We start from the raw sequence: 18,029 nt of genomic DNA, 5'->3' as shown, positions 1-18,029 counted from the left end.
ATCGCAAGCATGCAGCAGTTTGCTCTTTCTTGTGAGTCCTGGTACTCATTTCTCACAACTTGAAGCGGTCAGAATTTGTGTCATAAATCATTGTCCACACTAAAAAGTGGCAGTGAAAAGTGTGCATACATGCACACATTAAAGATACCAAGGTCACAGCAAAAGTCTCAGGCCTTGGTAAACATGCATGCACACATTAAAGATACCAAGGTCACAGCAAAAGTCTCAGGCCTTGGTAAACATGCATGCACACATTAAAGATACCAAGGTCACAGCAAAAGTCTCAGGCCTTGGTAAACATGCATGCACACATTAAAGATACCAAGGTCACAGCAAAAGTCTCAGGCCTTGGTAAACATGCATGCACACATTAAAGATACCAAGGTCAAAGCAAAAGTCTCAGGCCTTGGTAAACATGCATGCACACATTAAAGATACCAAGGTCACAGCAAAAGTCTCAGGCCTTGGTAAACATGCATGCACACATTAAAGATACCAAGGTCACAGCAAAAGTCTCAGGCCTTGGTAAACATGCATGCACACATTAAAGATACCAAGGTCACAGCAAAAGTCTCAGGCCTTGGTAAACATGCATGCACACATTAAAGATACCAAGGTCACAGCAAAAGTCTCAGGCCTTGGTAAACATGCATGCAGGAGAGAAAATATTAGGAAGCGCGATAATCTGTCACTGCACACTCCCACCAGGGATTGCAGCTTGAACTTCATTGAGGTAACGTACCCCTCAAACACAATGAGATATACCGAACATAACGGAAAAAGCAAAACAAAAATTCTGAAACTAGCGAAAGCTGATTTAATCATCAAAGTGATGCAAAAACTGCAAGCCATGACTGGCGGAAAAAGTGAACTATGGGGGCTGAGGGTTGGTAGAGAGAGTGGGTCGTACTCAATGTATGCAAGACACAGAGTGAAGTCCGTACCGTGAGTTGCTCAGTTTCTTCTTGCGGTTGGAAATGTCCCAACACTATACGTGAAAACAGAACGAAGAAAAGGAGGTGAAAAAAAGATAGAAAAGTAACCATGACGTTGTAAATTAATTATCACCATGTGCCTGTTTGAATGTGTCTGCTAACAGCTCTTGCAGTACAAGAAAAAGTGCACCGACCTCGAATATGACGTGAGGGACAGAGACAGCGAGTACCTGCGCACGTCCTACAAGGTATACATCCTTTTTTGAAAACAACTTCTCCACCTTGTATTCTCGTATTTTGACCATGTTTGTGTTTGCTGGCTCAGGTGCTGCAATACAAGAAGAAATGCGAAGACTTGGAGGGGGATTACGCTGATCTTAAGACAGAGTACCACTCTGTGCGAATGGTGAGACGGTTTTGTGTTTGTGACCTAAAGCGGCCGGGACGGATTCCCTCTCTTTAACGTCACAGGTTTCCTGCCGTTGGTTGTTGTGGTGTGTTGTCTGCGGCGTGCACTATATAACACTGTGTGGTCTCCTCCATTTTGTTTGATTTGTTTTGTTTTTGTTTTGAAGGTACCATCCTTGTGTTATCTATCATATTCAACACCGCAGATCTGTTGCAGTCCTTTACGCAGGATAAGAGCGTCTTTCAACCTAAACACACGCCAAATTTCAACAGATCTGTTGCAGTCCTTTACGCAGGATAAGAGCGTCTTTCAACCTAAACACATGCCAAAATTCAACAGATCTGTTGCAGTCCTTTACGCAGGATAAGAGCGTCTTTCAACCTAAACACACGCCAAAATTCAACAGATCTGTTGCAGTCCTTTACGCAGGATAAGAGCGTCTTTCAACCTAAACACATGCCAAAATTCAACAGATCTGTTGCAGTCCTTTACGCAGGATAAGAGCGTCTTTCAACCTAAACACACGCCAAATTTCAACAGATCTGTTGCAGTCCTTTACGCAGGATAAGAGCGTCTTTCAACCTAAACACACGCCAAATTTCAACAGATCTGTTGCAGTCCTTTACGTAGGATAAGAGCGTCTTTCAACCTAAACACACGCCAAATTTCAACAGATCTGTTGCAGTCCTTTACGCAGGATAAGAGCGTCTTTCAACCTAAACACACGCCAAATTTCAACAGATCTCAACCTAAACTCATGCCAAAATTCAACAGATCTGTTGCAGTCCTTTACGCAGGATAAGAGCGTCTTTCAACCTAAACACACGCCAAATTTCAACAGATCTGTTGCAGTCCTTTACGCAGGATAAGAGCGTCTTTCAACCTAAACACACGCCAAATTTCAACAGATCTGTTGCAGTCCTTTACGCAGGATAAGAGCGTCTTTCAACCTAAACACACGCCAAAATTCAACAGATCTGTTGCAGTCCTTTACGCAGGATAAGAGCGTCTTTCAACCTAAACACATGCCAAAATTCAACAGATCTGTTGCAGTCCTTTACGCAGGATAAGAGCGTCTTTCAACCTAAACACACGCCAAAATTCAACAGCTCTGTTGCAGTCCTTTACGTAGGATAAGAGCGTCTTTCAACCTAAACACACGCCAAATTTCAACAGATCTGTTGCAGTCCTTTACGCAGGATAAGAGCGTCTTTCAACCTAAACACACGCCAAATTTCAACAGATCTCAACCTAAACTCATGCCAAAATTCAACAGATCTGTTGCAGTCCTTTACGCAGGATAAGAGCGTCTTTCAACCTAAACACACGCCAAATTTCAACAGATCTGTTGCAGTCCTTTACGCAGGATAAGAGCGTCTTTCAACCTAAACACACGCCAAATTTCAACAGATCTGTTGCAGTCCTTTACGCAGGATAAGAGCGTCTTTCAACCTAAACACACGCCAAATTTCAACAGATCTCAACCTAAACTCATGCCAAAATTCAACAGATCTGTTGCAGTCCTTTACGCAGGATAAGAGCGTCTTTCAACCTAAACACACGCCAAATTTCAACAGATCTGTTGCAGTCCTTTACGCAGGATAAGAGCGTCTTTCAACCTAAACACACGCCAAATTTCAACAGATCTGTTGCAGTCCTTTACGCAGGATAAGAGCGTCTTTCAACCTAAACACACGCCAAAATTCAACAGATCTGTTGCAGTCCTTTACGCAGGATAAGAGCGTCTTTCAACCTAAACACACGCCAAAATTCAACAGATCTGTTGCAGTCCTTTATGCAGGATAAGAGCGTCTTTCAACCTAAACTCATGCCAAAATTCAACAGATCTGTTGCAGTCCTTTACGCAGGATAAGAGCGTCTTTCAACCTAAACACACGCCAAAATTCAACAGATCTGTTGCAGTCCTTTACGCAGGATAAGAGCGTCTTTCAACCTAAACACACGCCAAATTTCAACAGCTTGTCTGCTTTCTGTGCCGAGTGGTGTTTGGTTTCTGGAATTAATTTTTTGTGTCCGACATCTTTGTCAGTCTGCTTTAAATGAATTCGAGGGGGGGAAAAAAATCAAAATATCACCCACGGCTGTTCCTAGCTTGTGTTTTAGTGTGAGTTAAGAATAGCCCAGCAGAGGGAATAAGCACTGAGAGCTACTAGCTGCTGTGTTATCTCTGCTGTGGGGAAAGGATGGGTGCTAAAAATAGCCTGCAGCTAGAGTAGCAGAAATGAAGCCCTTTGAAGAGCCGTGCACCGTGCACAGAGTGGACTGCTGATGCTGTGTATGTGTTTAAGGGGAGGGGTGCTCTTATCAGATGTAAAGCCTGGACACAGCTGTGTTGGTGCACATGATCGCTCACAGTCAGATGTAAAGCCTGGACACAGCTGTGTTGGTGCACATGATCGCTCACAGTCAGATGTAAAGCCTGGACACAGCTGTGTTGGTGCACATGATCACTCACAGTCAGATGTAAAGCCTGGACTCAGCTGTGTTGGTGCACATGATCGCTCACAGTCAATCAGATGTAAAGCCTGGACACAGCTGTGTTGGTGCACATGATCGCTCACAGTCAGATGTAAAGCCTGGACACAGCTGTGTTGGTGCACATGATCGCTCACAGTCAGATGTAAAGCCTGGACACAGCTGTGTTGGTGCACATGATCGCTCACAGTCAGATGTAAAGCCTGGACACAGCTGTGTTGGTGCACATGATCGCTCACAGTCAAAGGAAGGATCTTTCAGGCAATGTGTTCTGCTCTGGAAGCAGAACGTCGAGGGATAGCTGCTATACTGTCTTTGATTTTCTTTACTTTGGGTTGAAAGTGGGTAACGTTTTGAAAGCTCAGGTGTTGTTTTTGAGTTTGATGTTAGCAGCAGTTGGTATTGTGTGTAGCGAGGTGTGTTCAGGAACCATCCTGATTGTGAAAGTGCAGATTGAACAACTTGGTTTATTTGTTTGGTTGTTTTAGTCATCATTGCACGTAAGTTTTTCAGAGTTTAGGCATTTTTTTCATTTTTCAAAATTTTGCTGCACATATTTCAATCAAAATCAGTAGATTTAGATTTGAGGGGGAAAGAGTGTACTAAAAACAGGACCACACCCTGTAGAATATTTTATTTAAGGGGCTTATGATTTGCACAATGCAATAAGTCTAACACTTGAAAACATCGGAATGGTTTTTGACTGGGTTAGAAAGAGATTTGATTTCTTTTTAGCAAATTTCTGTTGTGGGTAGTAATGTAGAAAGGTATAGTTTCTTTTTAGAATTCTTATTCATGCCAGCTTTTTGTATAGCTCAAGAGTGCTGGTTTGAATTTAGAGCAACAATATTTGCTTGCTTTTAGTTTACAAGCTAACGTTGTTGTTGTTGTTGTTGTTGTTGTTGTTGTTGTTGTTGTTGTTGTTGTTGTTGTTGTTGTTGTTTTAGAGTCTGTATTACAAACCTGTGTCTAGTGATGTAGTGATTTTGATATAAGTAGTAAAGAGGCAATTGCTTTTTCAGGCTTATCGATTTACTGCTTTACTTTTTTTCTTTTCTGTTAGATTTCATAAAAGCCGAAGTCGTAAATTTGAACTCTTGATTTAAATACAGCGAAACCCCTTTAGATAACCTTGAGATGATAAGAAGTTTGGAGATACTAGAAGAAAGTGGAGAAGAAAAAAATCCCCCCAAAAAATTCAAAGGAGGTTCGTCTTAGGTATGATCTCCGCATTGCATCTGTTTTTGTGCTTTAATATTACCTTCATGAATATGGAGAGTAGGCTATAGCTCCAAACAAAACACACAGTGACATAACCATGCAGGTTGCTCTGGCCGGATTGATAAGGATCCCTCTGTGCTGTGTGAAAGACAGCATTAGTTAATTATCTTATTCACAACACTGCATTAAGGCAGAGATATATATGACAACTTGAGTGACAGTGGAAGGGAAAAAGCAGACTCCGTCCACTCAGTACACCCAGGCACGTGTCTCTTTCTTATCTCTGCAGCAGGGGCAGGAGAAAATTTGAAGAAAAAAAGAAAAAAGAAAGGCAGACTTTTTTTGGGGGGTGCAACACTGTCAAATACTTTGTAATAATCATATAGAAACTGATGGACAAAAATCAATTACTCCTGGCTGTATAAAAGGACAGTCAGTCAAAAATGTGATTTTGTAGAAACCCAGTAAGGCTTCGATCAGGCAACTGTGGCCTGTTTAGGCAGTCCTAAACTTAGCCCAAAGTCTTTTTATTGAAAATTCAGTGCCAAAGCTTTATGCAGCAGCAGTTAAGTAGACGTCGCTTAATTAATTTGAGGCACTGTATTGGTTTATTGATGTTTGTAGGTATTGTTATTGGTTTCATTACGCTGTTTTTTTCTTTGAACTGCATGCAGTCATTGGGAGAACATGGATAAGTCAGGTAGATGTTCTGTTCTGTTTGATAGCTGGTTGTTCTTCTTTGATTTACAGCAGTGCTGGAATTTTAAACAAAGTTGCCTTTTAGCTTTGCTTGGAGTTATACGATTGGTTGACAACTAATTTCATTGCTGTGGTTTCATTAAAACCCATTTTACAATTTTCTGTGTTTGGTTTTGCTTGTTTGTTAATTTTTTGTTTTCCCGCAAATGTTTGCTATTGAGTTAGCAGCAGAGCAGTTAGAGTTTTCTCAGCTGATTGATAATTAGATTATGGAATTGACACTTCTCTGTATTTGTCCGAGAGTGGATTGGTTTATGGTTACGGCTTTGAGTAAGAAAGAGCAGTCTTCAGCAAAGTGACTTAAGTGACTGTACAATGTCCAGAAAGTATGAGGACTTACTTAATTGCTAACATCAGTATTTTTTATGTAAAGTGTGCTATTGTGCATTCATTGATAAAACTTGAAGAAAAATAGTCCATCGCAAAATGATAGGCTTGCTGGATTTCACTTTTACATATTCATTTTTGTTTGTTTTGGTGAGCACGTTTATTTTGATATTATCTAAAGATGAAGAGCAGCAGCTTGACTGTTCTGTTTTGGATTACAAGCAATAGTTTCTTCTCTTTGGGGAAGTGCGTATAATTTATTATATTTCAGGAATTAAATTTGAGTGTTGCCTGGCTGTGCACAAGCTTCAGATTTTATTTATTTTGGCCCTTGTGAAGCGACGTACTAACACAAATGAAGTATTGTCATCTTCAACTTGATATCATTGTTCAGTCAGAGAGTCAGCACTGTTAATACCACAGCTTTTCAGTGTGTTTCAGCTGTTCAGTTTTAAAAACAAAGATGACGTTGAAGTGACACAGTGCCCTTTTTTCTACAGATGCAATCTTCGAGCGATCGCCTGGATTCGTCGGAGAGCAGACTGAAGCGAGTCGAGATGGACCACGCAATGGACCTGGAGACCGCTCTCATCAAGCTGGAAGAAGAGCAGCAGAGGTGAGAGGGGTAGTGGGGAGACAGAGGGGGAGGGGGGGGGGGTGGGGTGGAGAGAGGGACTGAAGCGAGTCGAGATGGACCACGCAATGGACCTGGAGACCGCTCTTACCAAGCTGGAAGAAGAGCAGCAAAGGTGAGTGGTTGAGAGGGGGAGGTTGGGGGAGAGAGAGGGACTGAAATGTATCGAGATGGAGCATGCAATGGACCTGGAGACCGCTCTCATCAAGTTCGAAGAAGAGCAGCAGAGGTGCGTAATGTAGGGAGGGGGAAGAGAGACACAGAGAGAGATACTTTGATGGTTTCTTGTCACTAGCTTTAAGAAAGAACGACAGACAGACAGAAAAAAAGGGAAAAGGAAAGAAAGAAAAGAACAAAGAGGGAAAGAAAGAGAATGAATGAATGATAATGTGTTTGGCGTGTTTACACATTTCATTGACAGGGCTTTTGACCTCAACATGAACAAACAGAATGACAAGTGCACTCAGATATAAGTCTCCCAGTCCCAAAGCACCACAATCGTAATGTTTCTCTCATCTTTGAACAGGAGTGCCAGCCTGGCCCACGTTAATGGCATGCTGCGTGAACAGCTGGACCACGCCAACGAGGTCAACCAACAGCTGACCTCCGACATCCAGAAACTGACCACCGACTGGCAGCGAGCCCGTGAGGAACTCGAGGCCAAGGAGTCTGAGTGGCGCGAGGAGGAGAAGGTGTGTTGGGGTGGGAAGGGGCAGTGGCATATGTTGAGAGAGAGAGGAAGGAGAGAAAGAGTGTGTTTCTCTGTATTCAGCAGGAATGGGTTTGAGATACTTGCATCAGGGAGATGTGTGTGCGTATGTGTGTGTTTGTGTGAATCTCTCTCTCTCTCTCTCTCTCTCTCTCTCTCTCTCTCTCTCTCTCTCTTTCTCTCTCTCTCTCTCTCTCTCTCTCTCTCTCTCTCTCTCTCTCTCTCTCTCTCTCTCTCTCTCTCTCTCTCTCTCTCTCTCTCTCTCTCTCTCTCTCTCTCTCTCTCTCTCTCTCTCATTCAGTGTCTTCCTGCCTTACCCACCCATCTGTCTAGCTCTGTCAGTTTCACAATGTGTGCTCACACATCCAGTGTACAGAGAAATTTCTACAGGCTGAGATACGTTTCATGTGCCCCACGTAGCTTGCCTCAGTGTTTCTATGGGAAAGCAAGGAAGAACAAGGGAAAGCAACTCTTCCACAACCTATACAAACCTGACAGAGTTATTTCCACAATTTGTCTATTGATTCTCAATGTTCATTTACATAGTACAGCGGTACCTGCAATGTGTGGACCCTCCCATGAGAGGACACCTCCCTTAAAAGGACACCTCTTGTTCCCTGTTATATTATCTCTACCAAAGTATACCTGTCATGACAGGCCACCTGCACTGTAGGGACACTTGGCTGGTCACACGGGTGTCCTTTCATCACAGGTACCACTGTCAGACCTGGGAACCAATACGATTTCGCCGTATTTTGTACGCATGATTGTCGAGAATACGCTCAGTACGGTCAGTGGGAAAAAAATACGACGAGAAAAATTCCTAGACTACTTTTCTTCACAAGCCCATCCTGAAGCCGATCCAGAATTTAGGCACATGATTACGTCACTATAGTATATTAGCCGCCGTCGAAAAAAATATGATCGGATCGTGTCAATCAATCAAAACAACCAGGCAAACGAAAGTACGGTATTTGGCGAAATCGGCTCCGAGAATAAACAAGTGAAACAAAGAAGAAAAGTGAAAAAGTTTGAAGAAAAATATCACACACACAATTTGTAACCAACACACACATGTAGTCCCGCCCGGAATGAGCTTTTATGGGATGATTTACGACTTTTGCGCACATTTCGAGCAGACGAAAACACAACATGGCGGCTCTCGCTCCTCCAACTATCGCGAGACACAAAAAAACGAAATCTCGCGCGCGCGAGATCCTGATACATCCGGTGTTTCTCTGTACGCTTGTCACGACGACTTGTTGACAAACGAAGATTCGCGAAAGAAAGAGAAAAGCGCCGAGTCTTGAGTAGAGAGCTAATAAAGTACCGGTAATCGCTAATCGAGCGAAATGAAAATCCGCGGTGACTTCCATTAGGTGAATGCTATTCAAGTTTAGGTAACGTTTTAGCCGCATCTTTTTATAAGCCGCAATGCGATTTTTTTTTTAAAGTCGCGGCTTGTAGTCCGTCAAATACGGTACAGTTTGTGTCAGTAAAAATTGAAAAAAGCATTTGTTTTAAATGTATAGGTAAACTTAATTAACGGTGTGACGGACGCGCATGAGGCATGTTTTAATCATGGAAACGCTGTGTGGAGTACGCTCATTTTTTTGAAAATACACCAAGTTTGTTTGAGAATACTCAAAGTGCAAAACAGGGGTTCCCAGGTCTGCACTGTACCCATTAAATCACTTTTGACATTGTCCTTTCAATGCAGACGTTCAACGAGTACTTCAGCGCGGAGCACGGTCGCCTGCTGAGCTTGTGGCGTGCCGTGGTGGCCTTCAGACGTCAGTTCTCTGAGATGAAGACAGCCACTGAGCGCGACCTTGCTAACGTGCGATCAGACGTGACCAAGGCCGCTCGCAGCATGCACTCTTCTTGTCTCAACCTCGGTGCCAACATGCGTTCTGCTGATACCCACGGACAGGTGAGTGTTTGAGAGGGATGGAGAGAGGGAGGGAGACAGACAGACAGACAGACAGACAGACAGACAGACAGAGTCAGTGTCAGAGACAGGGAGAGACAGCTAGGCAGACACAGAGAGAGATACAGACAAAGTGACAGGAAGACGAAACAGAGTCAGAGACAGACAGGGATAGACAGCTAGACTGACAGACTGAGACAGACAGGGAGAGAGAGTCAGAGACTAACAGGGAGAGACAGATAGACAGACAGAGAGTCAGAGACGGGTGGGAGAGACAGCTAGACGGAAGCACAGACAGAAAGAGGGGTGGGTTTGTGTCATTTATGGGGGTGGGAGGAGGGGGAATTGTAGAAAATGGGGGTAAATTTAGAGAGGTTTTAAATCAAAAATGTGAGAAAAACAGGGTCTTAAAGGGGGGGTTCCACTGTACGCTGTATACGTTGTCTTACTTGTTTGATTTCTCTTGCAGGTGTCCCTGGACCGTGAGCGCAGTGACCGTATGTCGATGGAGAGTCAGCTCAGCAATCGCTCGCGCGAGGTGTCTGAGCTACAGGCGAGGTATGACGCTCTCAGCTACGAGATGGGCCACAGGTAAACACACGGAAGTCACACCTGTAGAGACAGATATCTGTTACCTGTAGGAAATGTAGGGATGATGTAGGCTTTTGTGTTTTGCTACAAAAAGTAAAAAGTAAAATAGGAATAGAAGAGACATGAGCTGCTAATCAATTCTAAATACTCAAGATTTCATCTACCATTGTGGCATAACGTTTTGTTTTCGCTTGTTATCCAAGTCTCCTGCAGGAAGAATCTCGCTGTTGTCATATCTCATTCATGGATTCATGTCCCTTTTGCAAGTCTCTTTGTTGTCCTATCACAGCAATAACTTATTCTACAGATATATCTGAAGCTGTGGCACTGGTCTTTACAACTGCAGCTGTCCCTTTCCATTAGCGCTCTTGGTAGCACACACACACGCTCTAGAGACATTCTACCGCTAGGAGCTAAAAGTCACTGGCACAGTCTGAGTGTTATCGGTTAATCTCCCTGACCCCCCATTCTGTACATGTATTGAAGTTACATTCAGATCTAGCACATCTCTTCTAGAGGCAGTAGTACATGTCACCAGGAAAAGAGACCCTCACTCCCTCAGTGAATAGTGTTTTGTTGTTGTTCATCTGTTTATTTGTTTGCTTATTCATTTGTTTGTTTGTTTTGTTTAATTTCTATTTTCAATTTGTCTTTCTGGATTGTGGTCTGTTGTTCGTTAGCTTTGGCATCATAATATATTGCTTTTGATTATTGTTGAGATTTCACTTAATTTGATTAGGCTTTTTAATATTTTCTGTCCATGTGTTAATTAGATATCGGCTTACATTTAACTTTAAGGTGACTATCACAGTTAAAGGTAGAAACAGTTCACATTTAACTTTAAGGTGACTATCACAGTTAAAGGTAGAAACAGTTCACATTTAACTTTAAGGTGACTATCACAGTTAAAGGTAGAAACAGTTCACATTTAACTTTAAGGTGACTATCACAGTTAAAGGTAGAAACAGTTCACATTTAACTTTAAGGTGACTATCACAGTTAAAGGTAGAAACAGTTCACATTTAACTTTAAGGTGACTATCACAGTTAAAGGTAGAAACAGTTCACATTTAACTTAAAGGTGACTATCACAGTTAAAGGTAGAAACAGTTCACATTTAACTTTAAGGTGACTATCACAGTTAAAGGTAGAAACAGTTCACATTTAACTTTAAGGTGACTATCACAGTTAAAGGTAGAAACAGTTCACATTTAACTTTAAGGTGACTATCACTGTAAAAAGTAGAAGGTTTCTGAAAACTTTCATTCTTTCAGTCTCTACTTTAAATCTTATTGAAAATCCTGATCTCTTTCAAAAAGTTCAAAAATCTTGTCCCTGGGAAACGTCCCAGTACACTTTTTAGCACTCACATATTTGGAGTTTGCTTATCTGTTGAGGATATACAAAAAAATCTATTTCAAAGGACTTGTTGTCACTGACATATCTGGAGGGCGAACAGAATATTGAGAGACTGTGACCCAGAAAACAATGGGAGCCCTTTTCTCCAAATCCATGAGTTATCTGCCCCATGCTGTTATTATAGGGAGAGAATAAGCCAAGTTGGCAAGCTGACAGCTGACGCAACAGGATGTCTACTGTATGTTGTCCAATTTACTTTGCATTCTAAACACATATGTTTTACATAACTTGTCAAAGCAGCATTGTGTTTAGAGGTTTATGAGATGACTTTTTACGGATTCGTCTCCGTGAATGTTCTTTTTTTCTTGAGATCAGTGGTTCAACTCAGCATGAGTTTATTTATTGGCTTTCTGAAATGCTGCAAACTAGGACAAATAAGATACATCTAACAATGCTGTAGCAATTTTTTCTCAATTTGATGGAGCGGTAAAATCACCAAACATTCTTCATTATCATACAAATTACAATAGCTTTGTTCTTTTTTAACTGCAGTTAGACTCATTCAAATGTGAAGACGAGCTTGCCATTGCTAATGTCATGATGTCTTTGACGAAGTTACAGATATTTGTTTCTGGTATGACTTCCGATTGTTTGCCTACACACAGTTAGATTTCTAGCTTACTTTCACTGCTTTGTTTTCCCCACAAACTTTTTTCTTTGCTTCTGACTGCAAGGTTTTGTTCAATTTTTGGTTTGGTAAAGTGCTTTACTGTTGCAACTGGATTTCAATCTTTTCTGCGTCACTTCACTGTTTTTAGTTTCTGTAGACTAATTTCTTATGAAGGAAAAGACTTGGAGGGGGGAGGGGGGGAGGGGGGGGGGGGGTGTAAAGGGTTGCTGTGGTGTCAGTGATTTTCTTTTTTTGCATGAAGGCTTGTTTTCTAGAAAGTTTTTTCTTCTTTCCCTTTGGCATTTTCGTTTGTTGTAGGTCTAGGTTTTCTTTTTGTTAACCCGACATAGTAAATTTAGTCATAACTTTAGACATTTTGACAACTTTTTTTCATGCAAAAAACCCCATACATACTGCATGTTTTAAGTAAATTATGCATACCTGCATGAGAGTTTTGTGTTTATCTTGTTATAAGAATATATAAGTTGCAGAAATTAGTTAGAAATTTGACAGTTCTATGAACTTTACCTTTCAGTCCTTAGGACTTTTCTTCCATCTGACACCCAAACGATAAACTAAAATTGCACCTTTTTTTCAAACTCCATTCTTTGCAGCCCTTCCTTGTCCCTCACCAAAGCCTCCCACCTTAGTTGTATGTGTTCAGTTTTGGTATGACACCTGTTTTTGTTTGTTGTTTGCAGAATCAGAAAATGGTGTTTTTTATGAAATATGTGACCCTCCACCACAAAATGAGTCGCATGTCACCTCGCGCGGTTCTGCGCTAGGCTTGGTATAAATCCGGGGAGTGTCTGGTAACAGTGTGAGGGTCACCATAGTCACAGGCTTATAACTCAAAGTTTTTGCTCTTTTCTAAAACGGTTTTCACCACTGGATAGAGCATAAAAAACTCTTTAGGAAAATGTAAAAATATGAAAATCATGCAAAGGTGACATGCGACTCATTCCGTGGTTGAGGGTCACATATAAAATTTCTTGGAATTCTTTTGGTTTAGTTGTTGTTTTTTCTCTCAAAAGATGGGTTCATAATTTCTTTGATGATTTAATTGTGAACTTGTAAGTAAATTTTATAATCAGGAAACAAAGGTTTTTGTCCACTTGAGCTGTTACTAAACACAACCCTTTTTCCTCTTCTATTAAGTTGTCTTACCTTTATTTATTTGTGACAATGAAGTTGTATTCAACTAGTGCTTCTGGTGAACTTTTAGCCTGTAGAACATCAGATCATGGGCAGAACAGTCCTAGAAGTAGGGGTGGTCAATGCTCCGTCTAAATGCTCACTGTGCATGTTTGATTTTCATTAGGCCCCCCCCAAAAAATAGGTGTGGTTCAGGTAACATAGCCAAAAAAAATAGGGTAGGAAGGTAGGCAATCACTTTTTTTTTATTTAACTTTTTTTTCTAATGTGTACAAATTAAATCTACTTGACAGGGAAATAAGTGTGCGACTCGAGCGCTTTCGCTTTCATTGCGTTTTCTGCACTGGTTTTTTTTAGTTGTTTTTTTTGACAAATGTAAAAAAAAGTTATAGGGTCGGCCCCTAAAAATAGGGTAGGTCGGGTTACCGTAACCACACCTATTTTTGAGTCACTTGAGAAAAAGTGACTCTATGTAATCGGTCAGTGTTAGTCTGTTCGGCCGGCCGTCCGTAGACACCACCTTAACGTTGGACTTTTCTCGGAAACTATCAAAGCGATCGGGCTCATATTTTGTTTAGTCGTGACCTCCAATGACCTCTACACTTTAACGATGGTTTCGTTGACCTTTGACCTTTTTCAAGGTCACAGGTCAGCGTCAAAGGAAAAATTAGACATTTTATATCTTTGACAAAGTTCATCGGATGTGATTGAAACTTTGTAGGATTATTCTTTACATCAAAGTATTTACATCTGTAGCCTTTTACGAACGTTATCAGAAAAACAAGGGAGATAACTAGCCTTTTCTGTTCGGCAACACACAACTTAACGTTGGGCTTTTCTCGGAAACTATAAAAGTGACCGGGCTCAAATTTTATGTGAACGTGACTCATTGTGTTGTGAATAGCAATTTCTTCCTGTCCATCTGATGCCTCATATAATATTCAGAACTGCGAAAGTGACTCGATCGAGCGTTTGCTCTTCTTGTTTTTTTAGGCCTTATGAAAAACATGTGTCCCTTAATTGTTCTTAGTTAAAAAATTCTCTGTATTGTTATACTGTTGTACCAGTTAAGTAGAGGTTACATGCCGAGTCTCAGTGATTATTAAAAATAATGGTCGAAGTTAGCGGATCATGAAAAATGCGAGCTTCAGCGAGCTTTTTCATGACCGCGAACTGAGACCATTATTTTTAATAATCACTGAGACGAGGTGTGTAACCTCTTTATTCCCCCTTTCTTCAGTTATTCAAAGAAAACAGGAGTTTTTGTGCGAAAGTTTGATCGAATCCGAATCACTCAACCAGTCAACCTGCGCAGGCGATCGATTAATGCGCGGTTGTATAGTTCCGTGCAAATCATTCCATTCTGTTAACACTTCTTGTCAGTTTCCCTGTTTTAGACTAAAATCAAGTACACAGATAAGCTGTTATTCTGCTGTGGCGGTAAAGGCAGATATTGTGTGTTCTGTTTATGTTTTAGTATCGCTAAAGATAATGTTCTTTCGTCAAATGGGACTAGCAGACGAACTTTTGCACCCGTGTTCCAACGTTAATTACTGTATGAAGTTCAGTTTTTTGGGGAAAATAGTGTATGAAACCGCTTTATGTTGTTTAAATTGATGAGATGTGTGCATTTGGTTGCGTGTGATCTGTTTATAAAATGAAATATTGTTGAAAACTGACCGTCGGATTGCAGTCAGTGTTGTCGAAGAAACTGCGTTAAAAGAAGGGGAACTACTCTTGTCGGCAAGAGTATGAGTTACTTGCCTTGGGAATTTGCTTGTGATGAACGGTGTGTGCACAGCAGATCTATATTCAGAAAACAACCGAACTCATGGATTTTATATGGAGATTCATGTGTTCAGGCCTGTAGTTGTTAATTTAAATGCGGTATGTTTGTATTGTTTGCTCCAGAGATGTATATTTCGTACGTATAGAGCGTTTTGAACTTTTCAGTCGCAAAAGTAGTACCAAAACAGAACAGCTTCTCAACCCATTGCACTATCGAGGATTCAGGCTGTTGCTGGCTCGTTATTTGTTTGGTTGCTGGGTCATTATCGAAAAATAACTAGCTCTACAAGTTTACAGAGGTAAAGAAGCAGAGGGGGGAATAATGGCTTTTATTTTCTAGACTATCTTATGAAGATATGATTTCTTATATTAAATTATAAAATTATCTAAAACACACCAGAGTGTTATTATCTTTTTATTTTTATAATTCACCATTGAAAGCCTTGCCCCGCAGTTTGAGAATCTAGTTTGCTTTGACATTTAAAAAAAAAAGTTCTATTTTTGTTTCTAGTGATTTTCAAACATTGCATAGAGGTTAACTTTAACACTTTGAGAAAGAACTTCCTGTTAAATCATCTGCATAGAGGTTAATTTGAACACTTTGAGAAAGAACTTCATGTTAAATCATCTGCATAGAGGTTAACTTTAACACTTTGAGAAAGAACTTCCTGTTAAATCATCTGCATAGAGGTTAATTTGAACACTTTGAGAAAGAACTTCATGCTAAATCATCTGTAATTAATAGTTTTAGCTTAGCACACACATAGAATCTATATCTATACGGATTGGTTTTTTTACTCACATGCGAAGCAAAAGTGAGTCTATGTACTCACCCGAGTCGTCCGTCCCGGCGTCCGTCCGTCCGTCCGTCCGGAAAACTTTAACGTTGGATATTTCTTGGACACTATTCAGTCTATCAGTACCAAATTTGGCAAGATGGTGTATGATGACAAGGCCCCAAAAAACATACATAGCATCTTGACCTTGCTTCAAGGTCAAGGTCGCAGGGGCCATAAATTCCCGCAGTGGGGCACTGCGGTTATGAAATTAAAAGCCCCTCCTGTTTTTGGAACCGCAGGAGCTTTCTAGTTTGCTGTTAGGTAGATTTTTGGTTCCTCTTTCCTGTCATGCTCTCTTTTTCTTCATGAATTCTTTTCTTTTTTCTGCCTTCTTGCTCATTCACCTGTATTTTTTCCAAAAATCTCTTCTCTTGCCGCTTGTCTCGCGATTCATGTATAGTTTAATCTGTTAGTGTTCTGATGTAAGTCCAGCAGTAGATAGGTTAAGCCTATTTTAACATACTGGAAACTGGTAATCTTCCAGTAGGTATTAATTTAGTTTTACTAAAGCCTGCTGGGACACAAGTAATGGGTTAGTGCATTTGTAAACAGGAATCGCTTGACAAGTGGCCCCCTTCATCCCCCCCTTCCTCGTCCTGATATGGCTCTGCGTAGTCGGCTGGACGTTAAGCAACAAATAAACAAACAAACAAACAAACATTTGTCCCATTTTCTCTGAAGTTTTTGAGATTGAATACCTCACCTATATATGATATATAGGGCAAAGTAAGCCCCATCTTTTGATACCAGTTTGGTTTACCTTGCTTCAAGGTCAAGGTCACAGGAGCTCTTCAAAGTTGGATTGTATACATATTTTGAAGTGACCTTGACCCTGAACTATGGAAGATAACTGTTTCAAACTTAAAAATTATGTGGGGCACATGTTATGCTTTCATCATGAGACACATTTGGTCACATATGATCAAGGTCAAGGTCACTTTGACCCTTATGAAATGTGACCAAAATAAGGTAGTGAACCACTAAAAGTGACCATATCTCATGGTAGAAAGAGCCAATAAGCACCTTTGTACTTCCTATGTCTTGAATTAACAGCTTTGTGTTGCATGACCTTGGATGACCTTGACCTTGGGTCAAGGTCACATGTATTTTGGTAGGAAAAATGTGTAAAGCAGTTCTTAGTGTATGATGTCATTGCTAGGTTTAGTTATTTGACCTTGACCCTGAAGGTCAAGGTCATGTAAAGGTCAAGGTCAAGCATGTGAGTCGTATGGGCTTTGCCCTTATTGTTTACAGTTAAGTAAAGTCAAACCTTGCATGTAAAATCAGGTATCAAGTACACAATACAAAGACCGAGGCCTGAGAACAACACTGCAAATCTGAATTGATGAACATGATCATTTTCAGGGGAACGACTTAATAATCTTCAATGAATGTTCTGTAATAATATTGACGTCAGTATTAACACCACCATTTCCTTCACCCCGTCAGGGGAACAACAGTGTCTTTGATATTCTTCAATATTCTGCAACAATATTGACGTCAGTACTAACACCACCATGACCTTGACCCCTCTCAGGGTGAGCGAGCTGACCATGCTGAACGAGAAACTGAAGATCCAGCTGGAGGAGCGCGACAAGAGCATCTCCACGCTGCAGAAGAACATCGGCAACCTGGAAGGTCGCGTCGGCGCCTACGAGGTCCCGGAGACCGACACGGCCCGGGATGCTCGGGAGGAGACGGAAGCCATCCATCTCGCTCTCCGCAACATCGCCGAAGCTGTCATCAACGACGCCGACGTGACACGCTTGGATGAAGATGGTGTGGAGGAGGTGATCGCGGTCCAGCGATCCATCTCGCCCTACAGGCCGCGGTCCATCTCCCCGACTGGTCGCCAGCGATCGCCCGCCATGCGCCACAGGTCACCTTCACCCACCAGAAATAGGTCAAGGTCGCCGGCGTTTGCTGACGCCACTTTCTCGGCTGTGCAGGCTGCCCTTGCTAAGCGCCAGATGCAGGTTTGTTTAGTTTTCTGTGAAGTGTGTCAGTGTATGATAGATCTTGTTATTATCTGTCGGATTCATTATTATGTTTGTGTGTCTTTTCTGTATGTTTACTTGTGTTTGACTTTGGCTTTATCTGCAGTTTTGAATTTTTGACTCACATGCGAAGCAAAAGTGAGTCTATGTACTCACCCGAGTCGTCCGTCCGTCCGGACGTCCGGAAAACTTTAACGTTGGATATTTCTTG

The 18,029-nt window shown here is 41.4% G+C and overlaps 1 protein-coding gene across 5 annotated transcripts in view; it reads left to right on the top strand.

The window, feature by feature from the left end:
• Positions 1 to 18,029, top strand: part of LOC138978848 (rootletin-like) — a 120,588-nt gene that overhangs the window by 50,545 nt on the left and 52,014 nt on the right. For 3 of the 5 annotated variants that reach the window (XM_070351642.1, XM_070351644.1, XM_070351643.1), the window contains exons 4-9: positions 1,100 to 1,183; positions 6,648 to 6,763; positions 7,308 to 7,473; positions 9,211 to 9,423; positions 9,890 to 10,011; positions 17,359 to 17,797. In XM_070351642.1, coding sequence (XP_070207743.1) covers positions 1,100 to 1,183; positions 6,648 to 6,763; positions 7,308 to 7,473; positions 9,211 to 9,423; positions 9,890 to 10,011; positions 17,359 to 17,797 — 1,140 coding nt within the window. Of the gene's footprint in view, positions 1 to 1,099; positions 1,184 to 1,260; positions 1,342 to 6,647; positions 6,764 to 7,307; positions 7,474 to 9,210; positions 9,424 to 9,889; positions 10,012 to 17,358; positions 17,798 to 18,029 lie in introns of all 5 variants that reach the window. The other 2 variants (XM_070351640.1, XM_070351641.1) reach the window with 2 other exon arrangements.

The sequence above is a fragment of the Littorina saxatilis genome, linkage group LG10 (assembly GCF_037325665.1).
Source record: "Littorina saxatilis isolate snail1 linkage group LG10, US_GU_Lsax_2.0, whole genome shotgun sequence".
Lineage (NCBI taxonomy): Eukaryota > Metazoa > Mollusca > Gastropoda > Littorinimorpha > Littorinidae > Littorina > Littorina saxatilis.
This window is presented reverse-complemented; position numbering and strand designations above follow the sequence as displayed.